Here is a 26111-nt window from a genome sequence, read left to right as displayed (position 1 = left end):
AGGGAGCATCGGGAGCAAGTGTGACGTCTTTCTGGGGCTGGGCTGGAAAACATGTAACGGTGTTAGGTACCGTACACCTACTCACGGCATCCTTTTACCGACAACCAGCCCCACTGAGAGGCAACGCAAGCGTCCACAAAAACTCCCTTCACACCTGTCAACATTTCTTCCGTGACTTTATTGCCACTGCAGAGAGGTTAGTTGTTTTTTTTGTTGTTAAGCGGAGTTTGCGCTCCGTTGCTAACGCGGGGCTAGCTAGCTGTGGCTGGAGGAGCGCATTCCAGGAGGGAGCGAGAATAATTCAGCCGGGAAACCAAATATCCCACGGAAAGATGCACTAAAGCGCTGGGCAGTAACGCACTTTGGTGAGACATGTTGGGGGCTGTCTGAATCGAGCGGGTTTGGTGTTGAGCAAAAGTCGTGATTGATTGGACCCAAGTTAGTGGCGCCGGAGATGCAGCAAGTCTCGGCAACCGAGCCCAGACACGGGCGACACGGACCAGCGTCAGCATCTGCGCGGCGCTCACACCACGGAGGCGTAGATCTTGCCTTCCGTTTATGTCCAGCTCCAGGGCTGGACCGGGAGTTTCACTGCGAAGGCAAGCCGCCGACAGCGGGAGCGTGTTTCGGGCTGCGGGCTGGATGGGGTTTGACAGCTCCGGCTGTGCTTGTTGTGGTGGTCCGGCTGCACCAGCTGGGTGGAGGGAGCCGTGCTGAGCTACCGGTCCAGCAGACACCACTTCTCCTTTTGTCCTGCCTGTTTATGCATCAAAAGTGCGAAATCGTCCAGCAGACAAAGGGCAGCTTCAAGCTGCAGAAATAAGATGATCAGAAATTGGCTCGTTTGAGGAGCTGGCCAATTGTTTCAGGTTACATAAGTGCAATTCTGAACAATATTCGATATAATAAAAGATCAACGTTGTTAGTGTATCTGTTTAAAGAGCCTTTAAGCTTTTAATGGTTGCTTTGCGTGCAAAATATCACGAAAACCCGCAGCCTCTCTGGCAACAACGTCTGGTTACACGTCATGTAAATATGCTTTTAAACATGGTTTAATGCAACTTTTGACGGTATTTATAGTGTGGCTCCTCTGCCATAAGAATAATTTGTGATTATGATGATGCGGCTGTGCAGCAGCGACAGGAGCTGGAGGGGAAACAACTAAACTTCCAGAGAAATAAATGTACGAGCAAGAAAAGACAGTTACTTTCATTATATTTGTCCTTTCGGTACCAGGGGTCGTGTGTAACGTCATTTCGTATCACGGTGATTACACAGTAATAACTATCAGCGAGGATTATATTAGATTTGTTAATATACGGTTATAACACATATTAGGGAGTGTTGAGGGTGGTGTATAGAAAGGCAGAGAGTCCGTTACTGCTTTGATTCAGGGAACATTTTCTGCCCTTAGAGTGGTGCTTTGCGGGGTAGAGGGGAAGGCCTCGTCCCCCGACTTCCATCAGGCCTGCCCCCTCCCCAAGTCATGGAAAAGCAAGGAGTCACAAGTGGGCCAGGGAAGGCCAGCGGGCTCAAACCTCCCAGTAAAATCGCTCGTCCATCAGGGGCTCCATCGAAAACGTCTCCATCTTCAGGTAAAGAATGATTGAGAAGTAGAACTCTATGTGGGGCCGTGTCGGGGGCCACTGATCCACTGTCAAATGTTTTTAAGGTTTGTTGTCTCTCTGCAATGATTTCGGTTTGCTCCAAAGTCCAAACTGCTGTTGGGCGACAGAAAAGCCCCTGTTGAAGTGAACTCCAGTGAGTATTTTTGTAAGCAGTTCCACCTGAGGCTGTGAGGAGATCATCTCAATTGCAGGCGCTCCAAAGCCCGTTCCTCCTGATAAACCCCCTGGCAGCGTGGCCTCTCCAACCCAAGAGGGAAGTGCGGAATTTCAAATCGGAGACAAGGTGTGGGTCAACGGCGACAAGCCCGGCTATGTGCAGTTCATCGGCAGCACGCAGTTTGCTCCTGGCCAGTGGGCCGGGATTGTCCTCGATGAGCCCATAGGGAAAAATGACGGCTCCGTAGCGGGCGTCCGATACTTCCAGTGCGAGGACGGGAGGGGGATTTTCACACGGCCCTCAAAGCTGTCAAAGACTGCGATGCCGGAGAAGGACATGAATGGAACACAGGCCAGTCCGAAGCCTGCTGCTGGTGCAACGAGTGAACCCGCTCCGAGCGGGACTACATCAACTGGTAATAGTCAAACAGAGGCTTACGCTGCAGAGAAGGCATTTATCAGGACGCTAAGTGTACGTATCTTATCCAATCAGGTCAGGTCAGCGGCATAAAGACGATTGCTGCGCTCAACCAAATGTCCACCGAGTCAGCGTCAAACCTGTCAGACCCCGAATCCCAGAAAAAGACGAAGAGGGAGCTGAGGCTGGGAGAGCGTGTGCTGGTAAGAGGCTCGCTGGACAATCGGAGAAGCCTCACTAACTGCACAGCTCTTTGCTGTAGCCTGTTGGATTCTATAACAAGTTTATAGATTAGCCTCCAAGCATCTCAACGTATTTGAGTGCTCTCTGTAGCTTTTTTTATATGTGAACATTATTTATTGTAGGTTGGTGGAACAAAGGCGGGAGTGATTCGCTTTCTGGGAGAGACAGACTTTGCCAAAGGAGAGTGGTGTGGTGTGGAACTAGACGAACCGCTCGGCAAGAACGATGGTGCGGTAGCAGGGACCAGGTAAAAGCAACAGAAGCACAGCACAGCTGGTGGGTCTACGTCAGTGTTTCTGTTTGGGTTGAAGCCAGACCCTCTGTGTTCCTCTCAGGTACTTCCAGTGCATGCCCAGGTACGGCCTGTTCGCTCCGGTCCACAAGGTGACGCGTATCGGCTTCCCCTGCACCACCCCCACCAAGACCAAGAGTTCCCAGCGGAGGTCTCTCCTCAAGAGGAGCCCGAGTGCATCCTCCATGAGCTCGCTCAGCTCTGCCAACTCCTCGTTCAGTGGCAAACCGAGCCGAGCTGGACTGGTGAGCCTCGTCCTGCCCCTTCATCAGTCCAGCTGCAGCTGCTTGGCTACGGACGTCTCTTCCTTATTTGACAGCAGCCTGATTTAAAGAGAATTATAAGTGTTGTAATCGTGTTAAAAAAAACCCCCAATCTTTCCAGCTGGCGGAGACGTCGGCTCGCTACGCCCGTAAGATCTCTGGCACCACGGCGCTGCAGGAGGCCCTGAAGGAGAAGCAGCAGCACATCGAGCAGCTGCTGGCAGAGAGGGATCTGGAGAGAGGCGAGGTGGCAAAGGCAACGAGCCACGCGGGGGCGGTGCAGCAGGAGCTGGTTCTGCTGAGGAAGGGACGGGATCAGGTCGGCCGCTGCACATTCGGCCAGTTGATCAAAGGAAAGAGGGGGAAGGTGATCCCGGTCTCTGACTCTCTGTCTCCCAGGATGCAGTAGAGATGGAGGCCAAGTTAGACCAGTTGCGCTCACTGGTGGAGGCTGCAGATCGAGACAAGGTGGAGCTGCTCAACCAGCTGGAGGAGGAGAAGAGGTGGGTGGTCGGACCTGTCCAGCAGCAGCTCTGATGGCAGCTGAGAGTTGGGTGTCTGGAAACACCTGTGGAGAACCACCCAGGAGAGGAGACCTCATGATTGTCCCTGTTTGACAGGAAAGTGGAAGATCTGCAGTTCCGTGTGGAAGAGGCGTGCATCACCAAAGGGGACCTGGAGGTAACCCCCGGTTACGTAACCTGCCGCTCAATTAAACATCTTCTCTCGACTTTTAAGCTGTAAATTCCACCACTTCTCAGACTCATGACTTCCTGATGAAGCTCGTGTGAATTATTGACACAATATGTTTTATTGAGTTACCTAAACAAAGGAAACCACTAAAAGCTCCTTCTGAGAAGCTCAAAGATGAAGACTTAAACTTCTGAGACAGTTAATACCTGCCCCAGTACCATCAGCCTTCACTAGTGTTCAGAGGACCACAGAACTGTAGAATAACTCAACATGGGTTTTGGAAAGTTGCATTTTTTCCAGCAAACACGGGGAGTATAACGATGTGTGACCACTCACCGCACCTTTCCTCTGAAGTCTACGAGCTTTATTTGTTTGCGTTTGTCCTGTTTGCATCATTCATTGGCGCTCTTGTTCAGACCCTCCATCTGTGGACTCATGTTTAATTCACCCACAAACCTGGGATTTCTCCACACATCCGCAACACTTTGAATTATCTTCCCCTCAGCATCTTGTCATCCCAGCGTCTGTTCTCAGAAGCTGCGTTTGTCTCCGCTCGCCTTGACTCTCCTCGAATGCTCTCATCTCCTCCTCTCCCTCTGCTCCATCCCCTTACAGCCTCTCCTCGGTCTCTGTCAGCTTCTAGAATCAAAGCAAATTTGTGGAAATGGAAGACAGAGAAACTTCCTGGGTTATTTTTGATCTACAAATTGAAAGTTGCTGGAATAACAAACTCAGATGAATGAGTGATTAACAGATCTTTCTTGTCTTTATAACCAGCCAATGCGTTGGAAGAAAGCCTGAGCCTTTTCTTACGTACTGACCTTCTCTTGTTTGCTTTTGTGGCACCGAGCTGGCATGTGAGTGTTTGTTTTTCCTTCTCTTCCTGCTCTCTCACTAACAGACGCAGACCAGGCTGGAGCATGCCCACATAAAGGAGCTCGAGCAGAGCCTGCTCTTTGAAAAGACCAAAGCTGAAAAACTCCAGAGGGATTTAGAGGACACTAGGGTAATGCTGCCACTCCCAGTCCCACAGCAGGACGGAGCCACCCGCTTCCCCCGCTGCTTTAATGATGACATATAGGATACGATGACCCTGCCTTAAGATTGGAGAAATGTCACCTTCTGGCTTTGTTTAGGAGGGGGAATGAACGACTTTTTAGCTTTGAGCTTCTCTTCTAACCCAAATCTGCATTTGTGCATGCGAGCTTTTGAGTTGCCGGAGCACAGTTGACGCTGTTTTCAGTTTTTGTTTCATTGTTGTCATTTTTGGTTTAAGGTTTTAAGGCTCCGGGACAAATCAGTTGCTGGTTTGCAGCAAATGAAAAGAGCAGCAAACATAATATGAAGGAATTCCCGATCCCACACGATAAATACTGACTAGAAATGATGATTCACTCGAATCTAAAATACATACAATCAACGTATGACTCAAGTGACTAATTAAAATGGACAACCCAACATAATGTTACTGTAGCTCAGTAATTAACCACACGGGTAACATATAACGGACACTATTCTAGAGATCTGTAGCTTCTGGACAACAGTTAACATATCATAAATAAGCAAACAAACAAAGAATTGTGATTTTGTTTATCAGGCTTTTTGCTAAATGTAGTAAACATCTTATTTGAGTAAAGAAGTGTAGTTAAACTGAATATATTGTCTGTGCGTAATGAAATAAGCGTGATGATTTGGCAGAGATCTCGGGCTCTATTCCTCGTCTTTGTCCTCACGTGTGCGCTCCGTCTGTTGTGTTGCAGGTGGCCACGGTGTCGGAGCGCTCCAGGATCATGGAGCTGGAGCGGGAGGTGGCCGACCTGCAGCTCAGGCTGCGGGCGTCCCAGCAGAAGGAGGACGCTGCGTCTCTGTCCCAGCAGCAGATCAGCAGCCTCAAGGTCCAGGCCCAGTCCCAGGAGAAAAAGGTATGTGCAAGTATCTCACCTCCTGTTTTCCCCAGCCAGTGGCTGCACTATATGAAAGCCTGCTTGTTAAATGCATATTAATTGCATTTAATGGCATGATTTGAACAAAAAAAAACAACAGGTGTGACTGTACAGTGTCTATTTACAAGCCTGTGAAGGTAAACAGGTGCCCCGTTATGCTTCCTTATGTATGTTTGTCAAAGCCACCATAATCATACATAATATATGACTCTGCTCAGATGTACATGTGCGAAAGTCTGTCCTGGACTGTGTGTCTTACAGATCAGTGAGCTGAGCGTGGATGTGGAGAGCAAACAGAAAGAAGTCCAGTCTTTGCAGCACGATAAAAGCTGCCTGGAACAGCAGCTAATTGGCCTGGTAAGAACCAGCGAGACCCATCGTTACAGGTGACAAGCACAGCGGCGCTAACGTCAACGTCGGAATCATATCAGAATAATCTTTAGTTGATTAACTCTGAAAAACATTTAGGATTTCTGGCATTAATGACGGGGAGCCGGTGTGTGTTAGTGTGTGTGTAACTGGCCTCATTAAGAGGAGCATTTGATCTCTAAATGTTGCAGTGCTCTCTGGGCCCAGTTATTATTCCCCGCTTAGCTCAGGGGACAAGAATGTCCCTCCGTACGTCATTAGCTCAGTCAAGCTGATGCTTTCTGCATTTCAGAGACAAAAGCTGGAAAATGCTGAGGAGGAGTGCAGGAGGATGGCAAAGACCAGCCGTGGTGAACATCTTAGCATCCTTTTTTCCCCCCAACCTGTGACAAACCGTTCGTTACACTCGATGTCATGTTTCCCATCAGAGTTGGAGCGGAGTGTGGAGCTGTCCAAGAAAGACTGTCAGCTCCTGAAGGAGGAGAATCTGTGCAGACAGCAGGAGCTGAAACAGGTGAAACCAGGATTCCAATTCCCACCTATAAAGGCTTCTGTCATGGTTGCGTTATACTGGATATATATCACTTCACTTCATGAGTGTTCATGCCTATATAATGATGTGATACGTATCGGTGGAGATATGAAGGGCGCTGCACTGTCAGGAGAGTAAATAACATTGTTGGTTGTTGATGAATCAGCACGTTTTCTTGCTCAGCCTTTGTGGACATTTAGACCAAAAATGCGGAAAATTTCCCAAGCGAGCAGCTTTTGGAACTCGTGAATAATCCATCCGTCCTTTTCCGGCAGGCTTCCACGCTGATGCTAACGATAGCCTCGGGCTAAGGTTTTGCTGCTTAACAAATGCCTCACACCCACGTGCTCATGTTCCTCTCATTACACTTGAGTTCTGAAGTTCACGCACACGTGGACTCCTCATTCAGCCAGTTGTGCTCACTTCTGTGCACTTTCATTTGTCACCCGCTTTTATTTTGTAAAAACCTGTTTCTGCCTGTCTTTGCAGATTTATGAAGCAGAGGTAAAGAATAGTTGGTGGAACTCCAGTTTGCTGTTTTAAGGGCGCATCTTGTTGTTTTTCCCTGAGGTGGAAGCTTTCATCTTCCTGTTTTTGCTTCACGGAGCTCGTTACAAACAAGCCTCGGGCCGACTGTAACCGTGTTTCCTCTTTTAGCCACGGCAGTAAATGGCCTCTGATTATTCCAGTATATTAGCGGAATGCTGTTTTTGTGTGCTGTCCTTGGTTTTCTGCTTGCCTCATAACTTGAGAGTAAATTTGATGTCAGCTTTGTAGGAAAGGTCAGAAAGATCTCAGCCGCTTGTTTGCTCTCCTCATCACCCACCGTAAACTAGCTGCTCAGAACCAAAAGTTGGCTGGTAAATATGCAGAGCATTTAGCAGCAAAGCAGCCTCAGCAGGAGTCCTAGACCAGAATAGTTGTGGTTCCAGTCCAGTATTTGTAACTCTCACAAACGTGTTCCAGGCGACTGAAAAGTCAGAGAAGATGGCGCTGTCAGTGGAGCAGCTGACCAGTGACAAGAAGATGCTGGAAACACAGGTGAGCAGAGGTGAAGCTGTTCTGTCACCTGTTTTACAGCTCGTATCAGAGCGGGCCGATGGAGTGTTCATGATGCTCTTCCTGTAATGTTGAGGATACGGGGCGACGCACTTTCCCAAAATGGATGTAGTCACACACTTGAGGTGGATATGAGTCGTGCTAGCTTCAAGCACTAATGTCATTTATAGTTAATCTTACCCCGTTGATTAATTAATGGTTTACGTACAGTCTATTACACTGTCGGCGTCCACGTAGGTGCAGCAAAAATAGGAAACAACAGAGAGAACAGGAGTTTAGTCCCAGTGGACACAAACAGGCACAAACCAGAGTCTTTATTCAATATTTATATATTACATCTGCTCCTCTGCTCAGCCACGGGCCGCTGCGAGTTATGATGTAATACTGCACATGTCACTGTGTGTGTGTGTGTGTGTGTGTGTGTGTGTGTGTGTAAATGTGCTTGGCTGTACAGAACATTTGACATGATCTTCTCATCTGTTGGATATAAGCGGCTGCACAGTTGTACCTGTGACATTAACCTGTAATCAGGTGTCTTAGAATCTGACTTTATGTGTATTTCTTGTGTGATTGTTCCAGTGAGACCTGTGTGCTTTCAAACAGGACCTGTTTCCATTTTAGTAAATAATAATCCTGAAATGTGTCTGGTGGCTGAGCCTCGGTTGGACGACAGGAAGAAACTTTGGTGACCTTTCTAGTTTCTCATTTTTCATGAGTGACTAGATTTTTTTTGTTATTTCTGAATTTTTGGATTGTTTTCCTTGCAAAGAAAGGTGTAGATCTTTGGCATATGTTGTCAGATAGCAGAAAGCTGTTTGTGTGCGTGTGTGTGTGTGTGTGTGAGAGTGTGGAGGGGGTGGGAGGAGCTAATTCATGCTTACATAATGGAGTGCTGAGGGAGAGCAGGACGCCGCTCAGACGCCGCTCTCCTCATCTCCCGCTCACAGCCGCGCACGGCCAGGGGGGTGCGATGCGATGGCTTATTGATGCCCAGCTTGTTTTTGTCTGCGCTCACTGCTGTCTGTAGAGAGGAGCGTTGGCATAGCAACGTCACTGTTTAGCAAGTGAGCGAGGAGCGGGATCCAGCACTGCTGAGCGGCGCAGGTATGGACGTAGCTGCTCTGCATCAGGCTTACTCCGCTAACATCTACTCGTCTCACTACCAGGTGGGAGAAGGTGCTTTGCTTTGGGAGCAGACGGGGAACTCTGAGCCCCGCTGCCACTCTCTGTAACTGTAGCCAAGCGCTGCTGTCAGGTTGTCCTCTATATCTATTTTCCTCTGTCGGTCGATGAGTTTATTTCTCTGACCCGCTTGTGCACCTCTGTATCGTGTGTATATGCTGCGTATCTGTGCTGTTATGTGTGCGTGCACGTCAGAGCATCTTTGAGGGTAAAGACATCGACGCTGTGAAAGTGGCAAGAACCCAAAACAGAGTCAGAGTCGACGGTGATTCAACTCTTCTACCGCAGCAGATTGTCGGACAGGCTCCTTTGGAGACCGTTGTAGAGCCATCGGTTTGTTTTAATTAATCATTGATTTGTGCCCATTTAAAAGTGGCACGTGCCTAAAAGGATTTGTAACAAGTCAGATGTTTGTAGTGGGTGTACCGTTTAGAAAGAACCTTTCCTTACACGTTATTCAGTGGCGTCTTCTCTATTGATCGTTATGTTAGGGTAAACATGCCTCACCACCAATCAAGTACAGGAACTCTTTCAGCTCTTGCCTTTTTTAATCTGACGCGATGCCTTTACGTTCTAAATGGCTTCCTGCTGCCGGCCCTGCTCAGCTGGAGACGCTGAATGAGCAAAACTCCAAATTCCAGGAAGAGCTCATCCTGTCGAGGGAAGGCAGCAGCCCAGAGAAGCAGCGTATCGGGGTCCTCTGCATGGAAATGTGAGTACTAATGTGTTTTGTCCTGGCATCGGTCCCCTTTGAAGGTGTCCTGAATCATCCAGCCCATTTGACTGCTGCTCAGAATTTCTCCCCTGAGGTCTGTGCAGATCATTAAAAATACACTCTTCATATTTCTTCTTTTTTTTTACCGCAGCTCTTAAACATTACAAATCCATAAAAAGGGTCTGCATCGCTCTCACTCTGAAATTTTGAGTCAAAGTGGTTCCATCTGTAACCCTCCAGATTCTCCTGCTTGTAAATAGGCTCTAAATTGCATTAATTGCCTGTGATTAGCCTGCGGCGGCTATTATGTGATTGTGGGCACGTTGCTGGAGTGGAGCCTGATCCAAACAACTCCACAATCACAGTAAAATCATAACTCTCCTGGGCTTTACGGCCCCTCGTAATCAGAACTCCTGAGTGAGTCCTGAGAACGTCGTAAATACTTTTGCAGAAATGTGTTAAATCTGTGACGTAGTTGCAGCTGTGCTCGGCGGAGCGTCGAGTCTTTGATCACGGTGGTAGAAAGTGCCGCCCTGCAGACCCCCAGCAGTGCTCAGGGAGACCAGTACTAATGATGTAATACACCCCCTGAAGACAATGGGGCTTTTAGATCCTAATGGGACAGTTCAGATAGAAGAGAGCAGGTCATGGGGAGGAATATTTACTCTGCCTGCTCCTGCATGATGCTTTTCCGTGATAAAAGGTGACATCAGTAACAAGCAGCGTGATGTCGAGGTCTATTTATAGAGCGTGTGTGTGTGTGTGTGTATGAAAGTATTTGGGATGCGTTGGCACACGTGCGGTGTTTGGGTCCTCACGTCATCCCTCCGCTGAGTCCTCGCCGCTCTCAGCTGTGATGTCACAGCTCCAGATGGAGTCATCCATGTATTGAAGGGAAGCGGACAGATGCACAGAAGCTGTTCCCTCCTCCTGGAGGAGCGGCGTTAAAGGCTTTGTTCCAACAATAACGCTCCTCCGTCCTCACTGGGGCACATCCTTCCTGCCTCCGCTGCCGTTATGTAATTGCTTCATCTCTCCTCCCCGGACCGCCTGGCTCCAACATGGCCACCGCTGTCCCTGTGACATCTGTGTGTGTGTGTGTGTGTGTGTGTGTGTGTGTGTGTGATCAATGGAGCGTTTGTAGCGAACAGCTGGAAGCGCCACCGCTCAGGCTGTGCTCCCTCCATTGTGCTGCTTCTCCCCTTGTATGCAATGAAAAGAATACTGAAATCAGGAGAACAGCACAGGAAGGATGGATGTTAATGTTAAAGTAAAGGAGGTGAAGGGTCACGACGTTCTGGTCCTGAACATGTGGCAGACGTCACAGAGGGTTTAGCATCAACTCCTCTCTCTCTCTCTCTCTCTCTCCCTTCAGTGAGGAGCTGAAGCTGGCCTCCCACAAGTCTCAGGTAACTTTTATCCGTCCTGGTCTTTCAGATCCAAAAGCTTGATTTGATTTGATGAATGGGTTTTGGCACGGCGAGGATTTACGTCCTGCCGCGAAGCCTTAAAGCTCAGACAGCTTTAGCTCCCGTTTAACCATCTCTATATTTGTGTGCTGGCCTCTCAGCGCAGCGCCGACCTCCAGCAGAGAGGCATGAAAACCAGGTAGGACCCTAAAATATTCTTCATTTCAGCCAATATTAATGTTCTCTGAGTAGATTCAGCTTCATGGATTGACTTTTAAAGATTTAAGTTTTTTTATTCATTCAGGAAGACATTTATCTGTATTTCCTGTTCAAAATAGGTAATTGATCAGTGTCTGATCACAAGCTGCTTTAGATGAGCGTGTCCCTGCATCTTTCTGTTACCATGAGGAGATTCTGTACAGGTTCCTCCAGGTCTCCCCAAGACATTGATTAATTAATAGCTCATTTTATTTTCACTCTATTTAGTCTTCCTTTATAATACATCAAAGCTATCCTGAAGTGCTGATTCTGTCGTCCTCGTAGGTAAAATTGCTCAGAATCTGGCTGGTTGTTGCCTTTAAAAGCAGGTTTGATTTGCTCTCTGCAGCTTTGAAACCTCATATTTCCACATATTTCCACGTTTCTGTGAGCTTTCTGCTCTTTGGTCTTATTTTAGAGCCTCTCTGTGAACAAAAACCAAACTCAGGTGTCGTCTCTCAAATCCCATCCGCAGAGGATGAGAGTGAATGTTTGATGAAGGGATGATGAAAGTTTCCAGTTAAAAGTGGCAGGAAAAGGAGATGAAGTTGATCTGACAGCTGATGTTGAGTCGGAGCAGAAAGAAAAGGCTTGGAGAGACGCAGCATTCCCAGCACAAACTGGGAACCGGAGGGAGAAAACCAGCCTCTCTGCTCCCATTTCCTGGTTTACCTGCGTCGTTTGTCTCATTTGTGCTGAAATCGTCCTTCGTTTCTTCAGAGACGCCGTCTCTAATCAGGAAATGGAGAGCCAGCTCGATTTCCAGAAGTCCACTGGAGCTTTCATCTCTGATAAAGACCGGGAACTGGAGATTCTGAGGAATGAGGTGCACCTCCGTGAACGTCATTCCATCTCAGTCGGCCTTTTCTAGCGAGCGTGAAGGACTCCAGGGTTTTTTTTCCCCGTAGATCGAGGTGCTGCGAGGAGAAAACGCCGTGGCGAAGACTCTGCAGTCGGCGGTCGAGACCCTGGAGAGGGACAAGGCTCAGCTGCAGGGCCGCGTCCACAGCCTGGAGCAGAGGCTCGTGGGAACCAAGGCCTCGGAGGACGCCAGCGGCGCCCCGTCCTCAGGTGAGGAGGCCGCCGTCAGAAGGCAGCAGAATTCCGTGATAATCGTCGTCAACCTTTCTTTCCCCGTGTCCGCCTGCAGGGGGCGCCGTTCTGGAGCAGCTGAGGGAAGAGAAGGAGTTCGCCGAGGGCCAAGTAAGAGCAGGAACAGCCGCTCGTCACGCCAGTTCAGGTGGGGGCTCTCACCCGTGTCCCCCTCCTCTCCCCCAGATCAACTTCCTCAACAGCGTCATCGTGGACCTGCAGCGGAAAAACGAGGAGCTGAAGGTCAAGCTGAAGAAGCTGGCTCTGGCCGAGTTCAACGGCAACGACGACGACGACGGGTGAGGCGCCACTCCAGCGTTTTCGGTTAAACGCCGCTTGCGGTCCCGCTCCTTAACACGGAACCTTTTCCCAGCTTCGTCGGCGTCTCCAAGCAGGAGAAGAAGGCGACGCCGCGTCTCTTCTGCGACATCTGCGACTGCTTCGACCTCCACGACACCGAAGACTGCCCGACCCAGGCCCAGAGCCCCGACTCCGTGCCCCACACCGCCTACCACGGCAGCCCGGCGGACCAGAGGCCCTACTGCGACATCTGCGAGGCCTTCGGCCACGCCACCGAGTCCTGCAACGATGACCAGACTTTCTAGGGATCCCCGCTCCTCCTCCTCCTCCCGTTCCCTCGGTTGTTCCTCGGCTCAGCCCGACAGACGCTCCAGATTTGTCCAGAGTGTATTTTTCTATGATATTTATGCATATCAGTGCTCACTCGTTCCAGATAGCTCGTCCAAATATGCTGCTTTTGTGCAATATCCACCTTCAGAAGAGCGGAATCTGTCTGCACATCTGCACTTATTCATTTACACCTTTTGCTTTTAAGTTTTAGGGGTTTTTTGGGGGGGCTTTATTTGTTGCTTCGCCCCCCCCCCCCCAACAATGATGCACAGCTCCTAATGAAGGGAAAAAGCACCTGGAAGACCCAACAGTCTTTCTTCTGTAGCACATTTCTGTAAATACTTTCAAGGCTCTATTTCCAGTCGTCGGAGTATCAAAGCATTTGAAGACAAACCGAATTTTGAGCAGGAAAAGACAGAAAATATCAGCATTAGTTCAAAATTCCAAAAGCATTTCAGACACTTCAGCCACTGAAAAACCCACAAGTGAGCTAAAACATGAATTTCCATTAAAAAGGCCCTGTGTTAATTCTTTTAAGGAGCACATTTTCAAAAGATCAAAGCCTTTTCACCTTTTTTACCACTAACAAAACCACTATTGACACTATTCTCAGAATTCCTTTTGATCTTTAAAGGTTTTCTGCAGATTACTAGTTGGTTACTTTTTACTCCGTCATCCTCTGGTAACCTGTAGTAACCAGTAGTCTAACTGGGTTCTCCCCCTTTGACAGTGGTGTTAGCTTGACTCACTACTTTGTAGCTTGTTCTCACTGTTTTCATGGGTTGTTGGAGTATTTTCCACTTCGTTCTATAGATTATTAACACGCAGCAGCGGGTACGAAGGTGCTCATCGTAGAGTTCTATTCTTTTTTTATTGGTAACGGCTCCACGAGGTCGTCCCACCGCTGGGACCTTGTGCAGATTCCAGCCCTCAAACATCCGCGTGCAGCTCCTTCCCTCCGGTCGGCATCAATACCGCTGAAACGCAGCGAGCGTTTGTCGCCGTCCGCGTGTTTTTGTTATTTATTGTCTGATCTCTCACCCAGCCGTGGCAGAAATAGGCTGGCGGGGGTGACGGGGGGGCTTCGAGTGCACCACGACTCGCACAGTTTTTGCACTGTCCCACTTTAAACATTCAGTCCAACGACATCCGGCTCAGATAACGAGCTGATTGTCACTGTTGAGGCCAGGCCCCATTGTCCACGGAGGTTCACAGCGTCAAATAAAAGCACATTTTCCTAAAAGTCCTTTGATCCACCCTCCTAACGCGACCGTCACGAAGCACAATTTTGGGGTCGTGTCGACTCCTCCGGGGTAACAGTGTATATTCGCACATGTTGACTGAGCAGTGCCATGAACAAACTAAGAAAAATAAGCTTTTATGTGGAGGACATTTTATTTTTCTGCCCTGTTTATAAGATTGTTTAAGATGAGACCGAGGCTCATTTGTATAGACTGTAAACCTGTTTCACAGATGGTGTGGTGAACGTCACTGTTTTTTAATGTGCTGTTTGGTCCCCGACTGTCTAATAGAAATGATAAAACCTCGTTGTCCTTTGATTTGACAGTGGAAACACGGCGCCCGGACGCTCAAAGGTTTTTTATGAATTTTATTAAGAAAACAAAAACATCGGACATAATAAAAACCAAGCAGTACTGATGGAATAAATAAGTCAAACCAAACCAAAAATCTGTACAAAGTCTAAAGTGAAGACAAAAAAATGGTCCCAAGGAAAAACAATTTTTTTTAAAAAAAAAAGAGGATTTTTATATCTCACAGCTCTTTAAAACACACATTTATGAGCAAACTATAATCAATCAGCTCAATCTGGTGAAAGCTACAACAGAAGTGAGAGGTTTTCTTAAGCTGAGTGTATTTAATGCTGTTTATAACTGTTAATGTCAATACAATAGCATTTTAAGTTCCAGCGCTGCTGGACTGGGAATGAGGTATATGCTAATCCATCCTCTAAACTGAGATCTTTTTTATTATTTCTTTTCTCTCCATCCATGTGAATGCTAATTCCATGATATTAGATCAAGTATTTGTGTCACGTCTGCACCCCCCCCTTTTTCATATTCACAATTAATGAAACGCGAGGTTGTACATTACAGGTCATAGATCTGAATCCGTACTATAAAGTGTAAAAATCAGCGGAAAGTCGCGTATGTGTGGATTCTGCCGACACGAGAGCACCTTGAGGGGGGTGGGGGGCTGGAACCCATGTTGGAGCTGAAACGCAGGAAGATTTGATGCTGACAGACAAGCAGAGGGGAGGGGGGGCTGAATGGAGCTCCTCCAGTGTGTTCTGACCCGCTCCGGATAAGAGGAGGAAGAAAAGGTTCCACGGTCACTCGCCAAGGACAGATCGGGATGTCTGAGGCCTTATTCACGCCCCTGTGGTCACCATTAGCTTAGCATAAAGCGTGGAGACGGCTACCATTCGTGGACCAGTCTACTTCCTGGTTAGTGAGATAAAAACCGGTTCCACTACCCAGATGGTACAAACTGCCTCTGCCTTGTCTACACGTACGATCACACACAACTGGGCCAAACCACATCGTGATCGTGCACACAGACCCTATTGTCCTATTTTCAGTTACAGAGGATTCTGGGTAAGAACAGCCAGAAGAGCATGTTTGTTTCGACACTGCGAAACCCCCCCAGTTGCATCAAGACCACGTTTTTGTCGTACAATGGTTGACGCACTATGTGGTGGACATCCTCCTTCACTCTACAGGAGGTCGCCTCGTAATCTGGGACACGCCATTTTACAGCCCCCCCCCCCTTCCCTCGCTTTTATGGCTACGATAGCCGCATCGTTTACGTTCACCGTACAGAAAAACAGAGAACCCCTGGTTGATAGTGAACACATCCCAGAATGTTTCACCTTTTAAGAGCTAAACAACTGCCGTAGCTGGATGTTGTTACCGGAAAACCACTAATTGATTGAAAGGCCAAAAAAAGAAAAGAAAAAAAAAAAAAAAAGGCACCATAATCGTAAATCAATCCTGTTTGACGTAAAACGCGCTGCAACTCAAGGCACACCTTCAGGACCTAAACTACCTACGCCCGGGCTCACTACTCATCCAGAAGCTTCATCTCGACTTGTACCGTCTACTACGGACCAGAAAGGATCGCTTAAAAAGGTGTGAAAGGAGTCATGGATAGAGAAAAAAGACCCACTACAGCAGCAAATCTATCTGTGATCGATTGTGACGAACCGTAACAGTGCATTGACCCTCCTGAGAAAAAACCCTAAACGTTTCCTAAACAGATACAGAACATTAGTCTAACAGGAGGCGGATCGGGAGGATTGAAGCGATGCGGTCTGAGGCCGGCGGCGCCCGGCGGCCGCTGATCTGGGACCGCTTTAGCTGATATCTCGAGCTAACCCGTTATAAAGAAAACATTTTTTTTTTAAAAAAAAAAGAAAAGGGTCTCAGAGCAGCGCCCGGGTCAACCCGGTCCTCAGATCCTCAGTGGTCGCTCTCAGGTCACAGGTGCAGGTCGGTCTGGCGCCGCCCCTGGTCGCGGAGGGGACTGCAGCTCCGCGGTTTCAGAGCTTCTCTTGGCTTTAAGGAAAAATGTGGCGATGTGGAAGGAAGCACGGAGGGGAGCGGGGGATAAGAGGTAATATCCATTCTCCCTCTGTGGCAGAGGAGTGTCGGGGGGGGGGGGGGATAAATGGGGGGGGGGGTTTATCCATTAGCCCTAAGTGATCTAGAGCTACCGGAGGGGGTGCGGAGGGGAGGAGGTGAAAGAAATCAGCCCCAAATATCTAACTCTCCTCAAAATCCTGAGACGAGGGCTCCAGCTTGCTCTTCTTGCTGGCCGGGGCCTCCTCCTCCAGGTCCTACAAGCAGAAGCGGGAACCAATCAGAATCATCGCGCGCCGCCGCCTGACCTCCGGGAGGGGTCGAGCGCGAGGGCCCGCGTGCCTACCTGAGTGGCTTTGCTGTCTGAGTTCTTGTCCCCCGAGGACAGCGCGTCCCTCTTGGCACTTTGCGCTCTCTCCGAGGTCTCTGACGAAGGGGTGCTCTTGCCTGGGGGGCACACAAACGCGTTCAGGAAGGAGCCGCCGGGACAGGAACGCCACAAACAGGAAGTGGCCTCCATTTCAGACACGGCGTTTCGAGCGCGCCTCACCTCTCTTGCTGTCAGGGCTCTGCTCGGCCTTGGCGTCGCTCCGGTCGCGGTGGGGGGCGGCGGCGGGGGGGTCCGGGGTGGGGCTGGTGCTGCAGCTGTTCTCCTGCTTGACCGGGGACGAGTCAGCGATGGAGCTCTGGTTGCTGTTGTCGTCTGCAGAAAGACGGAGGCCATTTAAATGCCCCGGGAAACAGAAGAGCCCCCCCCCCGCCCACACACACACACACACACACACACACACACACACAACCCACCGTGCATGTCCATCATCCCCGGAGACGAGCTGTTCTCGGGGGTGGTCAACTCGGAGCCGTACTTCTCGTCTTTGCCCTTCTTCTTGTTCTTGTTCTTCTTCAGAGGTTGGGGGGGGGGGAAAGAAAGGCGTCGTTAGCACGATTCCAGATGTGAAGACAAACTGGAGGACCGAGACTCACGTCGTCTGATTTGGGCTCCGTCACTGGGACCCACTTGTAGATGCGGAGAGACGTGTCTCCCACTGTCACCCACTTCTTCTCCCTGTGGCACAGCAAAAAATGTAACTTATTACTACCAACCAGCAGCCCAATAAATGAATAAATGTGTGTTTAAAAGGAGCAAAATTACCGTTTTCTTTTTAAAATGATAGTTTCTATATTCAGAAATAGACTTAAATTTGTAATAAACTAAAAACCAACAATTTAAACGTATAAGATCTAAGATGTCACAACGGGAAAGAAAACGTGAAAAAAAGTGTGCAAAGACAAAGATTAGACATAAAAAGCCTGAAACCATCTTGACATTTAATCGTTTTTTTTAGGATTCTTCCTGAAACCAAATTGAATGAAAACAGGATGTTTGCAATCAAAGCGACGATTTCTATGGTTTTATTTTCAAATAAAACGGAAAATTAACGGCGTTTGTGGGAAATCCGCCTTCAATATTAACATGCGTGAAACACGTTAAAACGGCCACAAGTTAAACTGAAGTGATTTAATCAGAAATAAAAAAGCGCGTAAAATAATAATAGTGATGTTGTATCACTTATTTCCCCCGCGGGGCTTGTTTAAACTGAATTTAGGCGAAATATTCAAACATCTTTGTCAGATTCACGAACTTTTCCATCGAACCGGAGCCTCTTGATCAATAACGTCGCCATCGGCTCCGGCTCCAGAATCACACGGGCCCCACAAACACGCACGAAAGTTTCACCTTTGAGTGCAAAAAAGCTTTATTAGCAGCGTGAATTAAAGTGTTTTTCTGGTTACTTTGGCCGAGCCTCCGTGTTCAGCCATGCAGCACCACCAGCCTACTTCCCTCTCCCAACCCCCACCGAGCCTCGGTCTCCAGCCGACCGAAAGGGCCGCTCAAAGCGCTTAATTTAAAACTCCAGACGGACCAAACTCCTCCGACTCGAGAGCGCCGTCGTCAAATCTCCTCCGACTCGACCGCGGTCGACGGGTTCGGCCCTAAAAGCGCCGCCGGAGCCGACGGCTGAGCGCGGACAGCAATGGCTTCATGTGACCGCATCGAAATGGCTTCTGGGTTGAACCCTCGCCGCTCAAAAGCGGGCAGAAGCCGGTCGGTGCTGGCCGGGAGAGCCGGGCTGCCGCCCCGCGCAAGCGCGCCCCGGTTGCACCTGAGCCGCAAGTATCTCCCCGGGAATCCCGGTGAAATTAGTCCTTTTCTTTCCATTTCATCCCGCTCTCCGTCTCCTTCCCTCTCCTCCCCCAACAAGCCTTTCTCCTGTTAGATAACGAAGCCCGTCTCTCTCTTTTCCCCCCTCCTTCTTACCATTTTCGTACTTTCTCAATAGCGGCCATAACCCTCTTGATGTCATCCTTGGCCCTGCTCCGGGTCTCGGCTCGGACCGACCTGCCCGACATTGCCGCGGTGGGAATAATATTTTTAAAGCTCGCCGGCAGTTCAGACACAATGCAAACAGTGGAGCGGCGCGGAGGAGCTGCTGCGCATGCGCGGCCCGATGGAGCAGAGCTGCAGCTGCACAGACCGGAGATCTGCGCTCCTGCTGCGCGCGTGTGCGTGCGTGCGTGCGTGCGTGCGGGTGGAGGAGAACAAAGAAGCTGCACGGAGGGTCCTCGACCGGGGCCCTTCAAGTTCAAGAAAGGCCCTTTCTTTACTGGGAAATAAAAGCTAAAGTCTAAACTCGGCGGCCATTTTACAGCACACGCCGCGTGATAAAGTTTGGCTTTTTGTTGAGAAAAACGTCAAACTATTGAACAGTGTGCTTTGTTTTTAGAAGGCCGCTGTTTTAGGGGAATATCCCAATTATTGAGGTTTTGAATTATTTTGGGGAGACGCAACAAATTGACGACAAAAACGACTAAACTGTCAGTGAACTTTCAGAAAACTCAGATTTTCCATATGTGTAAACCATAACACAAATCTAGTTTCGTTGCTTTATGTCATAATATTATAAAATACTCCTCATTTTGATTCTATATTTATTCTGTTTTCTTACTATTTTGACATAAACTGGGGGAGGTAGCTAGAGGGGAAATGTTGCCCCCTAGTAGTAGAATTCCGAACTGCAGGTAAGTGTAGGTCAGTGAACGTCACTTAAATTTCTTATATATAAGTCAAAGTAAAGTTGTTGATAAGTCAGGCGTCATTCATTCATTCACTTTGTGCAATAGAAAAGGTATTTAAATGTAGACACAATCCAAAAATTAGTAGCGAAATGCCTGTAGTCTTTAAGGACTCGTTGTTTTCAGCAACTTGGGGGTGGGGTATGGAAAACGAACAATCAAATATTATTGAATATACACTAAACACACTTATCCATCTCAACGAAATTAAACACTTCTTCTCAACGCAGTCTATCGAAAATGCATTTTGTTTCCATATTTCCCACCGCACTGGAAGTGGCTGAAAACGCTCGTTACGTCATTTCTCCGCGACACTTCAACGCGCAACTCTTTTCTCGATGAGCTAACCATCTGTAACTCGTCATATTTTAATATTATCTGAAAACACCCGAGCAAAGCAGTTCGACATCGGGGTGGCAGCCGGAACTATCTCGTATCGGTTTCTTTGGCTTCACTTAGATTTAAACTGAGGCTGCAGTGAAGAATTGGAGTCAAGGTTTTCTGACATGTTTCAGCCGCTGTGAATTGACTCCCTTTTTAACAACCCTGGTCGAGTTTATCGTTTCATTTCCATCACCGTCGCTTTCAATATGAATGAAGAAGGTCGGGTTTTTCCTATTTCCAGCCTCACTTCATATTTGTTGTGTACCGTAGACATTAATGGAGTTTCCCTGTGCCCGCATAGAGCTGGTGGAGTACTTCAGGGCGCAGATGAATAAGGACCCAGGCATGGCATCTGCTGTCGCTGCCATCCGAACTTTGCTTGAATTTCTCAAAAGAGACAAGGGTGTGTTGTTAAGCTTCGTTCATATGTGTTGCTGGAAAAAAGAATGGGCTTTAACAGGCTGTCACTGCCTCTTCAGGAGAAACTATCTTGGGTCTGAGGGAGAGCCTGACGTGGGCCACAGCCTGCCTGACGGGAGTGGACTCCTCTGTGGCTGTGTCCTCAGGAGGAGAGCTCTTCCTGCGCTTCATCAGTCTCACATCACTGGAGCATCAGGTCAGTGGCATACCTGCCCATTCAGGAGAGTCAGAAAAGATTGGATAATCGCCATCATCACCATTAAAATGCTGTAAATCAAGCAGTTTTCTTTCATGGAACACTTGAGGCCTGCTGACAAGCAATTTGGATGGTTGAAAGACAGCTTAGTTGTGGGTGTCACTGCTCTGTCAGGACCTGTCTCGCTGTAAGAAGGTGATGGAAGAGAGAGGCGAACTTTTTCTGGAGAAGATATCGATGTCCAGGTCCAAAGTCGCAAAGCTCTGTCACACCTTCATCAAAGACGGAGCTGTGAGTATTCGTCTCATATAAGCACATATTTACTCTTGGTGAATCTTCAATCATTTACACATTGGGGTTTTTATTAGAAACCTGGTGTATTTGTGACTAATGCAGTATTTAACCCCCAAAAATCTGTCTTAAAACATTCAAGGACTTTTATAGTGTTAGTACCATTAGCCTGAACTCTAAATTATACTTGATAATATGTTTCAAATTGTTTCATGGGGTGTATAACAAGGGCTAAAGACCATTAACAGAATATCTATAGGACCTGCCTTTTTAAAATCTTCCCTTTGCAGAAAATCCTGACCCACTCGTACTCCAGAGTTGTCCTCAGGGTGCTGGAGAAAGCTGCAGCGGAGAAGAAACGCTTCTCTGTCTACGTGACAGAGTCTCAACCAGACTCAGCCGGGTGAGGGAACACTGCTAAAAACTGTGTCCCTGTTTGTTTTTTCCCTGCAGGGACGCACATTCATTGAATCCGACTATTATTCTATCATTTCTTTCAGTCAACAGATGGCAGAAGCTCTGAGGAAACTCAATGTTCCAGTAACTGTGGTCCTGGATGCAGCCATCGGGTAGAGAAACATCGTTTAGGGTCGAACAAACGTCACTCATTGGCTGTTTTCAGTTCATTTAATCTGTTCCATCACAGGTGTGTTTTGGAGAAAGTTGACCTGGTCATTGTTGGCGCAGAGGGAGTCGTAGAGAGTGGCGGCATCATCAACAAGGTGCATTTCAGCGAACAAGAGCTCAATAACTGACCCGTTTCTGTTTGTTCCAGAGGTCATTAGAGGTCAATTAGTCAGAGGGCTGTCGCTCTAGACAAGCGTCTCTCTCAGCCATTGTAGGCACATTTCATCACTCTGTAGGGGAGCAAACACACAATGGTGACAGTTGTTAATATACTTCTGCGCTCATCTTTACAGATTGGGACCTACCAGATGGCCATGTGTTCTAAAGCCCACAACAAGCCCTTCTATGTGGTGGCAGAGAGTTTCAAATTTGTGCGTCTGTATCCGCTCAACCAGCAGGACGTGCCGGATAAATTTAAGGTGAGACAGAATGTGTGTGTGTGTGTGTTTGCTGCCTGCCTTTACACAAAATCCTCTCCTACAGTACAAAGCAGACACACTGAAGACTGTCAAAAACCTGTCAGAGGAGCACCCGATGATCGACTACACGCCTCCCTCCCTCATCACCCTCCTCTTCACTGACCTGGGTGTCCTCACTCCATCTGCAGTCAGCGACGAGCTCATTAAACTTTATTTATGAGTGCCTCACAAATGACAATAAAGTCCACCAACAAAAGGTGATCGGACACTCCTGGAGTTGTGTTCTGTTGCATGTTCACATGTTCAGACTGGACATCAGCTGCTCCGTCATACATCTTCGTCCTCGTGTGACGGTCCGGCTGGTTTTTCTTTATTCTTCTGCTCAGTTGCGATCTGTTTGTCAAAGTCCTCGGCGCTGATTTGTCCCTTCTTCAGCTTTTTAAGGAGGCGGGTGTCATTTAGAAGCTCTTCCAGGTCCTCCTCGTCTATTTCGGAGCCCTGCAGAGCAGATAAAAAAAGCTCATTTCTAAACCTGGTTCTTTGCTGTTGGTGGCTGACTTAGAACAGCTACTAAATACCTCATGACGACTCCTCTTTGTTGCCCTCTTTTGTCTTCGTTCCTTCTTGGACTTTTGTTTGGACCAGGCTTCCTTCTTGACGTGGTTCTTGGAAAACTGAATTTTTTCCTTTGTTTTCAGCTCTGCCAGCATCTTCTGTCGCTGTTTCTCTCTGTTCTTGTCCTTGTAGCGGATGGTTTCTGTGTCTACCGTCGTCTCCACAAAATCAGGGAACGTTTTCCCCTTGAGTTCAGGCATCTTTGGCAGGCGGAGGAGGGCAAAAGCCCGGGCCAAGGAGCCAAAGTCCAGATCTAGAAGCAGAAACGTTTCACAGTTATACTAAAGGCTCACCACAAACCTAAAATCCAGATATGACACGACTGTTCACCTTTGACTCTGAAGATGAGACTACACTCGTGTTTTGCATATGCCTGCACGTATGAGACGAAGGCTCTCATGCTTCTGTCAAATGTGGCCCGATCAGCCAGAGACATGGCCTTGACTTTAGGCAGCACGTCCACCACGTCATTAATCGGAGGCATCTTCTGAAGAGGGCACTGATGGAAAGAGATAATATCAACATTCTGAACTATCAATCATCACTTAGGCTGAGTAAATCCAAATAAATACCACAAAATACCCACTTTCTGGTTAATGGACAAAAAATTGACGTAAGATTCCTCCATGGGGAGTAGAAAGACGAGAGCATTACCCTGATTACCAATGCGCGCTGTACGTCCACATCGATGAACGAAGGCACTGAGAGGAAGAGAAATGGAGGCTGAGCGTGTTTAAAGGTGCTGGGCTTCCAAACCTGTGGTGTGTTGCCATGGAAGCGTGGTTCATCACTCACCTGGCACTGCTCGGAGGGTCGTACTGCAGCACCCAGTCAACATCAGGTATGTCGATGCCTCTGGCCATCACATCTGTGCACACCAGGATCCCACTGAGAGACAAATTGGGTAGTTTTAACTATTAGAATTTTGCAAAAAACCATTTAAGCCGAAGCGTCACCTTTTCAGGGCCCGAAAGTCAGCGAAGATCTTGTTGCGTTTGTCTTTCATCTTGCCGTGGATGCAGCAGACGGTAGCCTTCTTTATCAGGGTCTCAAGCGCTCGACCGAAATATTCCACACACGCGCACGTGCTGGAGGAGAGAAGGCAGAATGTGACTGCAGGTTTGGCAGGTGGCGGCGTGCGGTTTAACTTCCTGAAGCATCAGTCAAAGCCATCAAATCCACCCGTGTTTCACACACCTGAAGAACACCAGGTTCTTCTCATGTTTGTGTTGCCTCAGAAATGCCACCAGGTTGTTGAATTTGTCCTCTGACCTACAGATCTAACAGGACATGACAAAAAATATTGGCTTCTTTCCGTGTTTTAATTGCAGACTGACAGATAAGACATATCTAGCAGACTCACGGTGTAGTAGTTGGAGAGTCTGGAGGGTGTTTTCTGGGTGGCAGAGGCAGCCACACCCTTCTCTTTTACAGCGATTCGGACCGGATTCCTCAGACCGGCTCTCACCAATTTCTCCAATTCCTGCGTCTGAGTGGCTGAAAACAAGCCGGTCCGTCTCTGCTTAGGCAGGTGGCCCAAGATGGCGTTCAGACTGAACATACCAGCACAGATACAGAGTGTGTGAGAAATGCGCCAACTAACGCAGTGTGAAGATTCTGGAGCTCTTTTCTCACCTGGCCTCGAACCCCATATCAAGAAGCCTATCAGCTTCATCAAGAACCAGCACTTCCAGGCTTTTCACCAAACAGGCCAAGTCCAGACCGTCCGCTTTCCTCTTAAACATATCCTCCAGACGTCCTGGAGTAGCAATTACAATGTTGGCTCTGAAACACGAGACAGCAATGAAAACACCAAACCATCATCTGGGGTGTTTTACGTGATGTTCTGAAAAAGATCTGTGTGTTTAAATAAAGCAGTTTAAGAGTCTTGATCGACCTTTGTTGATGAAATTTATTCATCTTACGTCTGTCCACTTACATCTAGCAGCTCTTTATCTGAAAACACTCTTAATCTTTGTCAACATACCCTTGATCCTTGAACTTTTCCACATCCTCTATTGGATTACTGCCACCGATCAGTAAAATCTGCCTACAAGACAAACATACAGACGACATTAAAAACAAAAGGTGGTAAACAGGTGCTTATTTATACTGGTAATCTTTTAGTGCAGTCTTTATCACCAACAGTCTGCGTGTGGTTGAAAACACTGAAAGAAGATCCGAGGAAAACTCAGGTAAAGGATACTTACGTAAACTGCGGGAACTTTTGGATGAACTGCTGCATCACCTCACTGATCTGAAGTGCCAATTCTCTTGTGGGTGTGATCACAAGGGCACCAACCTGCAGAAACAAACAGCGCTGAAATTAATTAAATCAATTTAATTAATTAATGATTTAAATTTAAGAGTCCATCCTCACCTGCATCTTCTTCAACTTTTCCTCTCGCTTCAGGAGCAGCTCTATGATTGGAATGACAAACGCAAGTGTTTTTCCGCTACCTGTTACCTATAAAACCAGAAAATTAATACTGCACCTGACAGAAACTATTAAAATAAACAACAGGGCATCACACTAGGTCATTTTTAATGAAGCTGGTGATAATGAGCCGATAACACAACATAGTTTTACATATAGGTATGTAATAACAGTAGGATATAGTTAAAGCCAAAGATAAATATTACATTTCTTGTCACTTACCGCTTCAGCAGCAACATCTTTATTACTCATAAACAGCGGAATACAGGCAGACTGGAAAGAAGAAATGACGCGTAAGTCTGTGTGCTTACAGAGCAGTGAAGAGATACATTATAAGTAACAGCATTACCTGTACAGGTGTCATGTGTGTAAATTGGAGCTCATTGAGCGTTTCTAAAATCCCGTCATTTAGTTTAACGGGTAAACTGTCCCACGTTCCATCGGTGGTATTATCCATGCTGAAAACTGTTCATAAAACACAGTTCTATACTAGCCTCTATCACCGCTGCTCAGCCTCGGAACCACGCTGCATCTTTTTCCGGTTGCGCTGGTGTTTACATGCCGAGTAGAAACTGAAAACTATTTGCAACTATGGTTCCGCCTAATATATTCTCGTACTTTTTCTATTCTCCAGTTTCACGGACGGGAGGAGTTTAGACATCTATGTTTAATAGTATCACATATGTTTTATGTAGCAGTTTGGGTTCGAGAAATTTCAAAATTGTTTTTGTCCTTTGGCATGTCTAAATGGGTTAAATTTACAGTTGCCATATTAAGATGCTGATCAATGCTCCGGGATTTCCTGGCTGACGCCTGCAGAAGACAGATGTCGCCACCCAGGATTCTCTGGCTGGTGATTGCCAATGTTCTCTGTTCCAGTATTCTGAGGGGTAACTGGAAACTTAACGTTATTTTGTTTGTGGGACAATCTGAGGGGGAGTTTACCAGAAAAATAAATACTGACTTTTAAGGTTCTGAGATTTATGCCTCTCACAAGATTAATTTACACCAAAATATTAAATGAATCTTGGTTTATATATTTCCAATTTAGGGACAAATATATAGTCAATCCTGGTCTTTTATTACAAGGTTGAATTTACATTAAT

General features: G+C 47.6%; 4 protein-coding genes across 10 annotated transcripts; 2 read left to right on the top strand and 2 right to left on the bottom strand.

Annotated features, from left to right (window-relative positions):
* The first annotated feature begins 30 nt into the window (after window positions 1–30).
* On the top strand, window positions 31–14429 carry clip1b (CAP-GLY domain containing linker protein 1b). Of its 5 annotated transcripts, none has more exons than XM_057018645.1 (23): window positions 31–196; window positions 1415–1595; window positions 1820–2200; window positions 2278–2405; window positions 2568–2692; window positions 2781–2982; window positions 3122–3319; window positions 3400–3503; window positions 3621–3681; window positions 4595–4699; window positions 5454–5615; window positions 5898–5993; window positions 6298–6355; window positions 6434–6519; window positions 7504–7578; window positions 9384–9490; window positions 10869–10902; window positions 11064–11101; window positions 11881–11986; window positions 12069–12231; window positions 12311–12363; window positions 12439–12547; window positions 12625–14429. In XM_057018645.1, exons 2-23 carry the CDS (start codon window positions 1487–1489, stop codon window positions 12855–12857), a joined length of 2733 nt encoding a protein of 910 aa, XP_056874625.1. In that variant the 5' UTR covers window positions 31–196; window positions 1415–1486; the 3' UTR covers window positions 12858–14429. The 5 variants fall into 5 exon arrangements, with proteins under 5 accessions (XP_056874625.1, XP_056874622.1, XP_056874627.1 ...); XM_057018642.1 differs by having other exon boundaries at window positions 12439–12551; window positions 12626–14429; XM_057018643.1 differs by lacking the exon at window positions 31–196 and adding an exon at window positions 237–365 and having other exon boundaries at window positions 12439–12551; window positions 12626–14429.
* Window positions 14430–14476: 47 nt separating this feature from the next.
* Window positions 14477–19002, bottom strand: bcl7a (BAF chromatin remodeling complex subunit BCL7A). Of its 2 annotated transcripts, none has more exons than XM_057018663.1 (6): window positions 18802–19002; window positions 17466–17547; window positions 17286–17382; window positions 17032–17184; window positions 16828–16928; window positions 14477–16738 (listed from the first exon to the last, which is right to left on the bottom strand). In XM_057018663.1, the coding sequence occupies exons 1-6, from the start codon at window positions 18891–18893 to the stop codon at window positions 16664–16666; spliced, it is 600 nt and encodes a 199-aa protein (XP_056874643.1). In that variant the 5' UTR covers window positions 18894–19002; the 3' UTR covers window positions 14477–16663. The 2 variants fall into 2 exon arrangements, with proteins under 2 accessions (XP_056874643.1, XP_056874644.1); XM_057018664.1 differs by having other exon boundaries at window positions 17286–17379; window positions 18802–18992.
* Window positions 19003–19908: 906 nt separating this feature from the next.
* eif2b1 (eukaryotic translation initiation factor 2B, subunit 1 alpha) lies at window positions 19909–22214 on the top strand. The gene is made up of 9 exons (XM_057018661.1): window positions 19909–20219; window positions 20302–20403; window positions 20480–20616; window positions 20791–20907; window positions 21198–21310; window positions 21408–21476; window positions 21554–21629; window positions 21828–21953; window positions 22018–22214. The coding sequence occupies exons 1-9, from the start codon at window positions 20207–20209 to the stop codon at window positions 22171–22173; spliced, it is 909 nt and encodes a 302-aa protein (XP_056874641.1). The 5' UTR covers window positions 19909–20206; the 3' UTR covers window positions 22174–22214.
* Window positions 21516–25566, bottom strand: ddx55 (DEAD (Asp-Glu-Ala-Asp) box polypeptide 55). Of its 2 annotated transcripts, none has more exons than XM_057018649.1 (14): window positions 25355–25566; window positions 25228–25278; window positions 24949–25035; window positions 24779–24870; window positions 24556–24618; window positions 24204–24353; window positions 23932–24121; window positions 23766–23848; window positions 23525–23656; window positions 23364–23456; window positions 23155–23269; window positions 22899–23067; window positions 22532–22821; window positions 21516–22451 (listed from the first exon to the last, which is right to left on the bottom strand). In XM_057018649.1, the coding sequence occupies exons 1-14, from the start codon at window positions 25460–25462 to the stop codon at window positions 22281–22283; spliced, it is 1794 nt and encodes a 597-aa protein (XP_056874629.1). In that variant the 5' UTR covers window positions 25463–25566; the 3' UTR covers window positions 21516–22280. The 2 variants fall into 2 exon arrangements, with proteins under 2 accessions (XP_056874629.1, XP_056874630.1); XM_057018650.1 differs by having other exon boundaries at window positions 24949–24989; window positions 25355–25531.
* Window positions 25567–26111: the final 545 nt, after the last annotated feature.

The sequence above is a fragment of the Takifugu flavidus genome, chromosome 20 (assembly GCF_003711565.1).
Source record: "Takifugu flavidus isolate HTHZ2018 chromosome 20, ASM371156v2, whole genome shotgun sequence".
Lineage (NCBI taxonomy): Eukaryota > Metazoa > Chordata > Actinopteri > Tetraodontiformes > Tetraodontidae > Takifugu > Takifugu flavidus.
Note: the sequence above shows the minus strand (reverse complement) of the source record. Positions and strands in the feature narration are given on the sequence as shown.

Coding starts and splice junctions, on each gene's coding strand:
- clip1b (XM_057018642.1), top strand. CDS start 1,487: ATGGAAAAGCAAGGAGTCACAAGTGGGCCAGGGAAGGCCAGCGGGCTC. Junction 2,201..2,277: donor GAGCGGGACTACATCAACTG/GTAATAGTCAAA, acceptor TTATCCAATCAG/GTCAGGTCAGCGGCATAAAG. Junction 3,504..3,620: donor CAGCTGGAGGAGGAGAAGAG/GTGGGTGGTCGG, acceptor CCTGTTTGACAG/GAAAGTGGAAGATCTGCAGT.
- bcl7a (XM_057018663.1), bottom strand. CDS start 18,893: ATGTCGGGCAGGTCGGTCCGAGCCGAGACCCGGAGCAGGGCCAAGGAT. Junction 17,548..18,801: donor ATTGAGAAAGTACGAAAATG/GTAAGAAGGAGG, acceptor GCTGTGCCACAG/GGAGAAGAAGTGGGTGACAG. Junction 17,185..17,285: donor GGGGATGATGGACATGCACG/GTGGGTTGTGTG, acceptor GTCTTTCTGCAG/ACGACAACAGCAACCAGAGC.
- eif2b1 (XM_057018661.1), top strand. Junction 21,477..21,553: donor GTCCTGGATGCAGCCATCGG/GTAGAGAAACAT, acceptor GTTCCATCACAG/GTGTGTTTTGGAGAAAGTTG. Junction 21,954..22,017: donor ACGTGCCGGATAAATTTAAG/GTGAGACAGAAT, acceptor CCTCTCCTACAG/TACAAAGCAGACACACTGAA.
- ddx55 (XM_057018649.1), bottom strand. CDS start 25,462: ATGGATAATACCACCGATGGAACGTGGGACAGTTTACCCGTTAAACTA. Junction 23,068..23,154: donor TTTTGTCCATTAACCAGAAA/GTGGGTATTTTG, acceptor TCTTTCCATCAG/TGCCCTCTTCAGAAGATGCC. Junction 22,822..22,898: donor TCTCATCTTCAGAGTCAAAG/GTGAACAGTCGT, acceptor TTCTGCTTCTAG/ATCTGGACTTTGGCTCCTTG.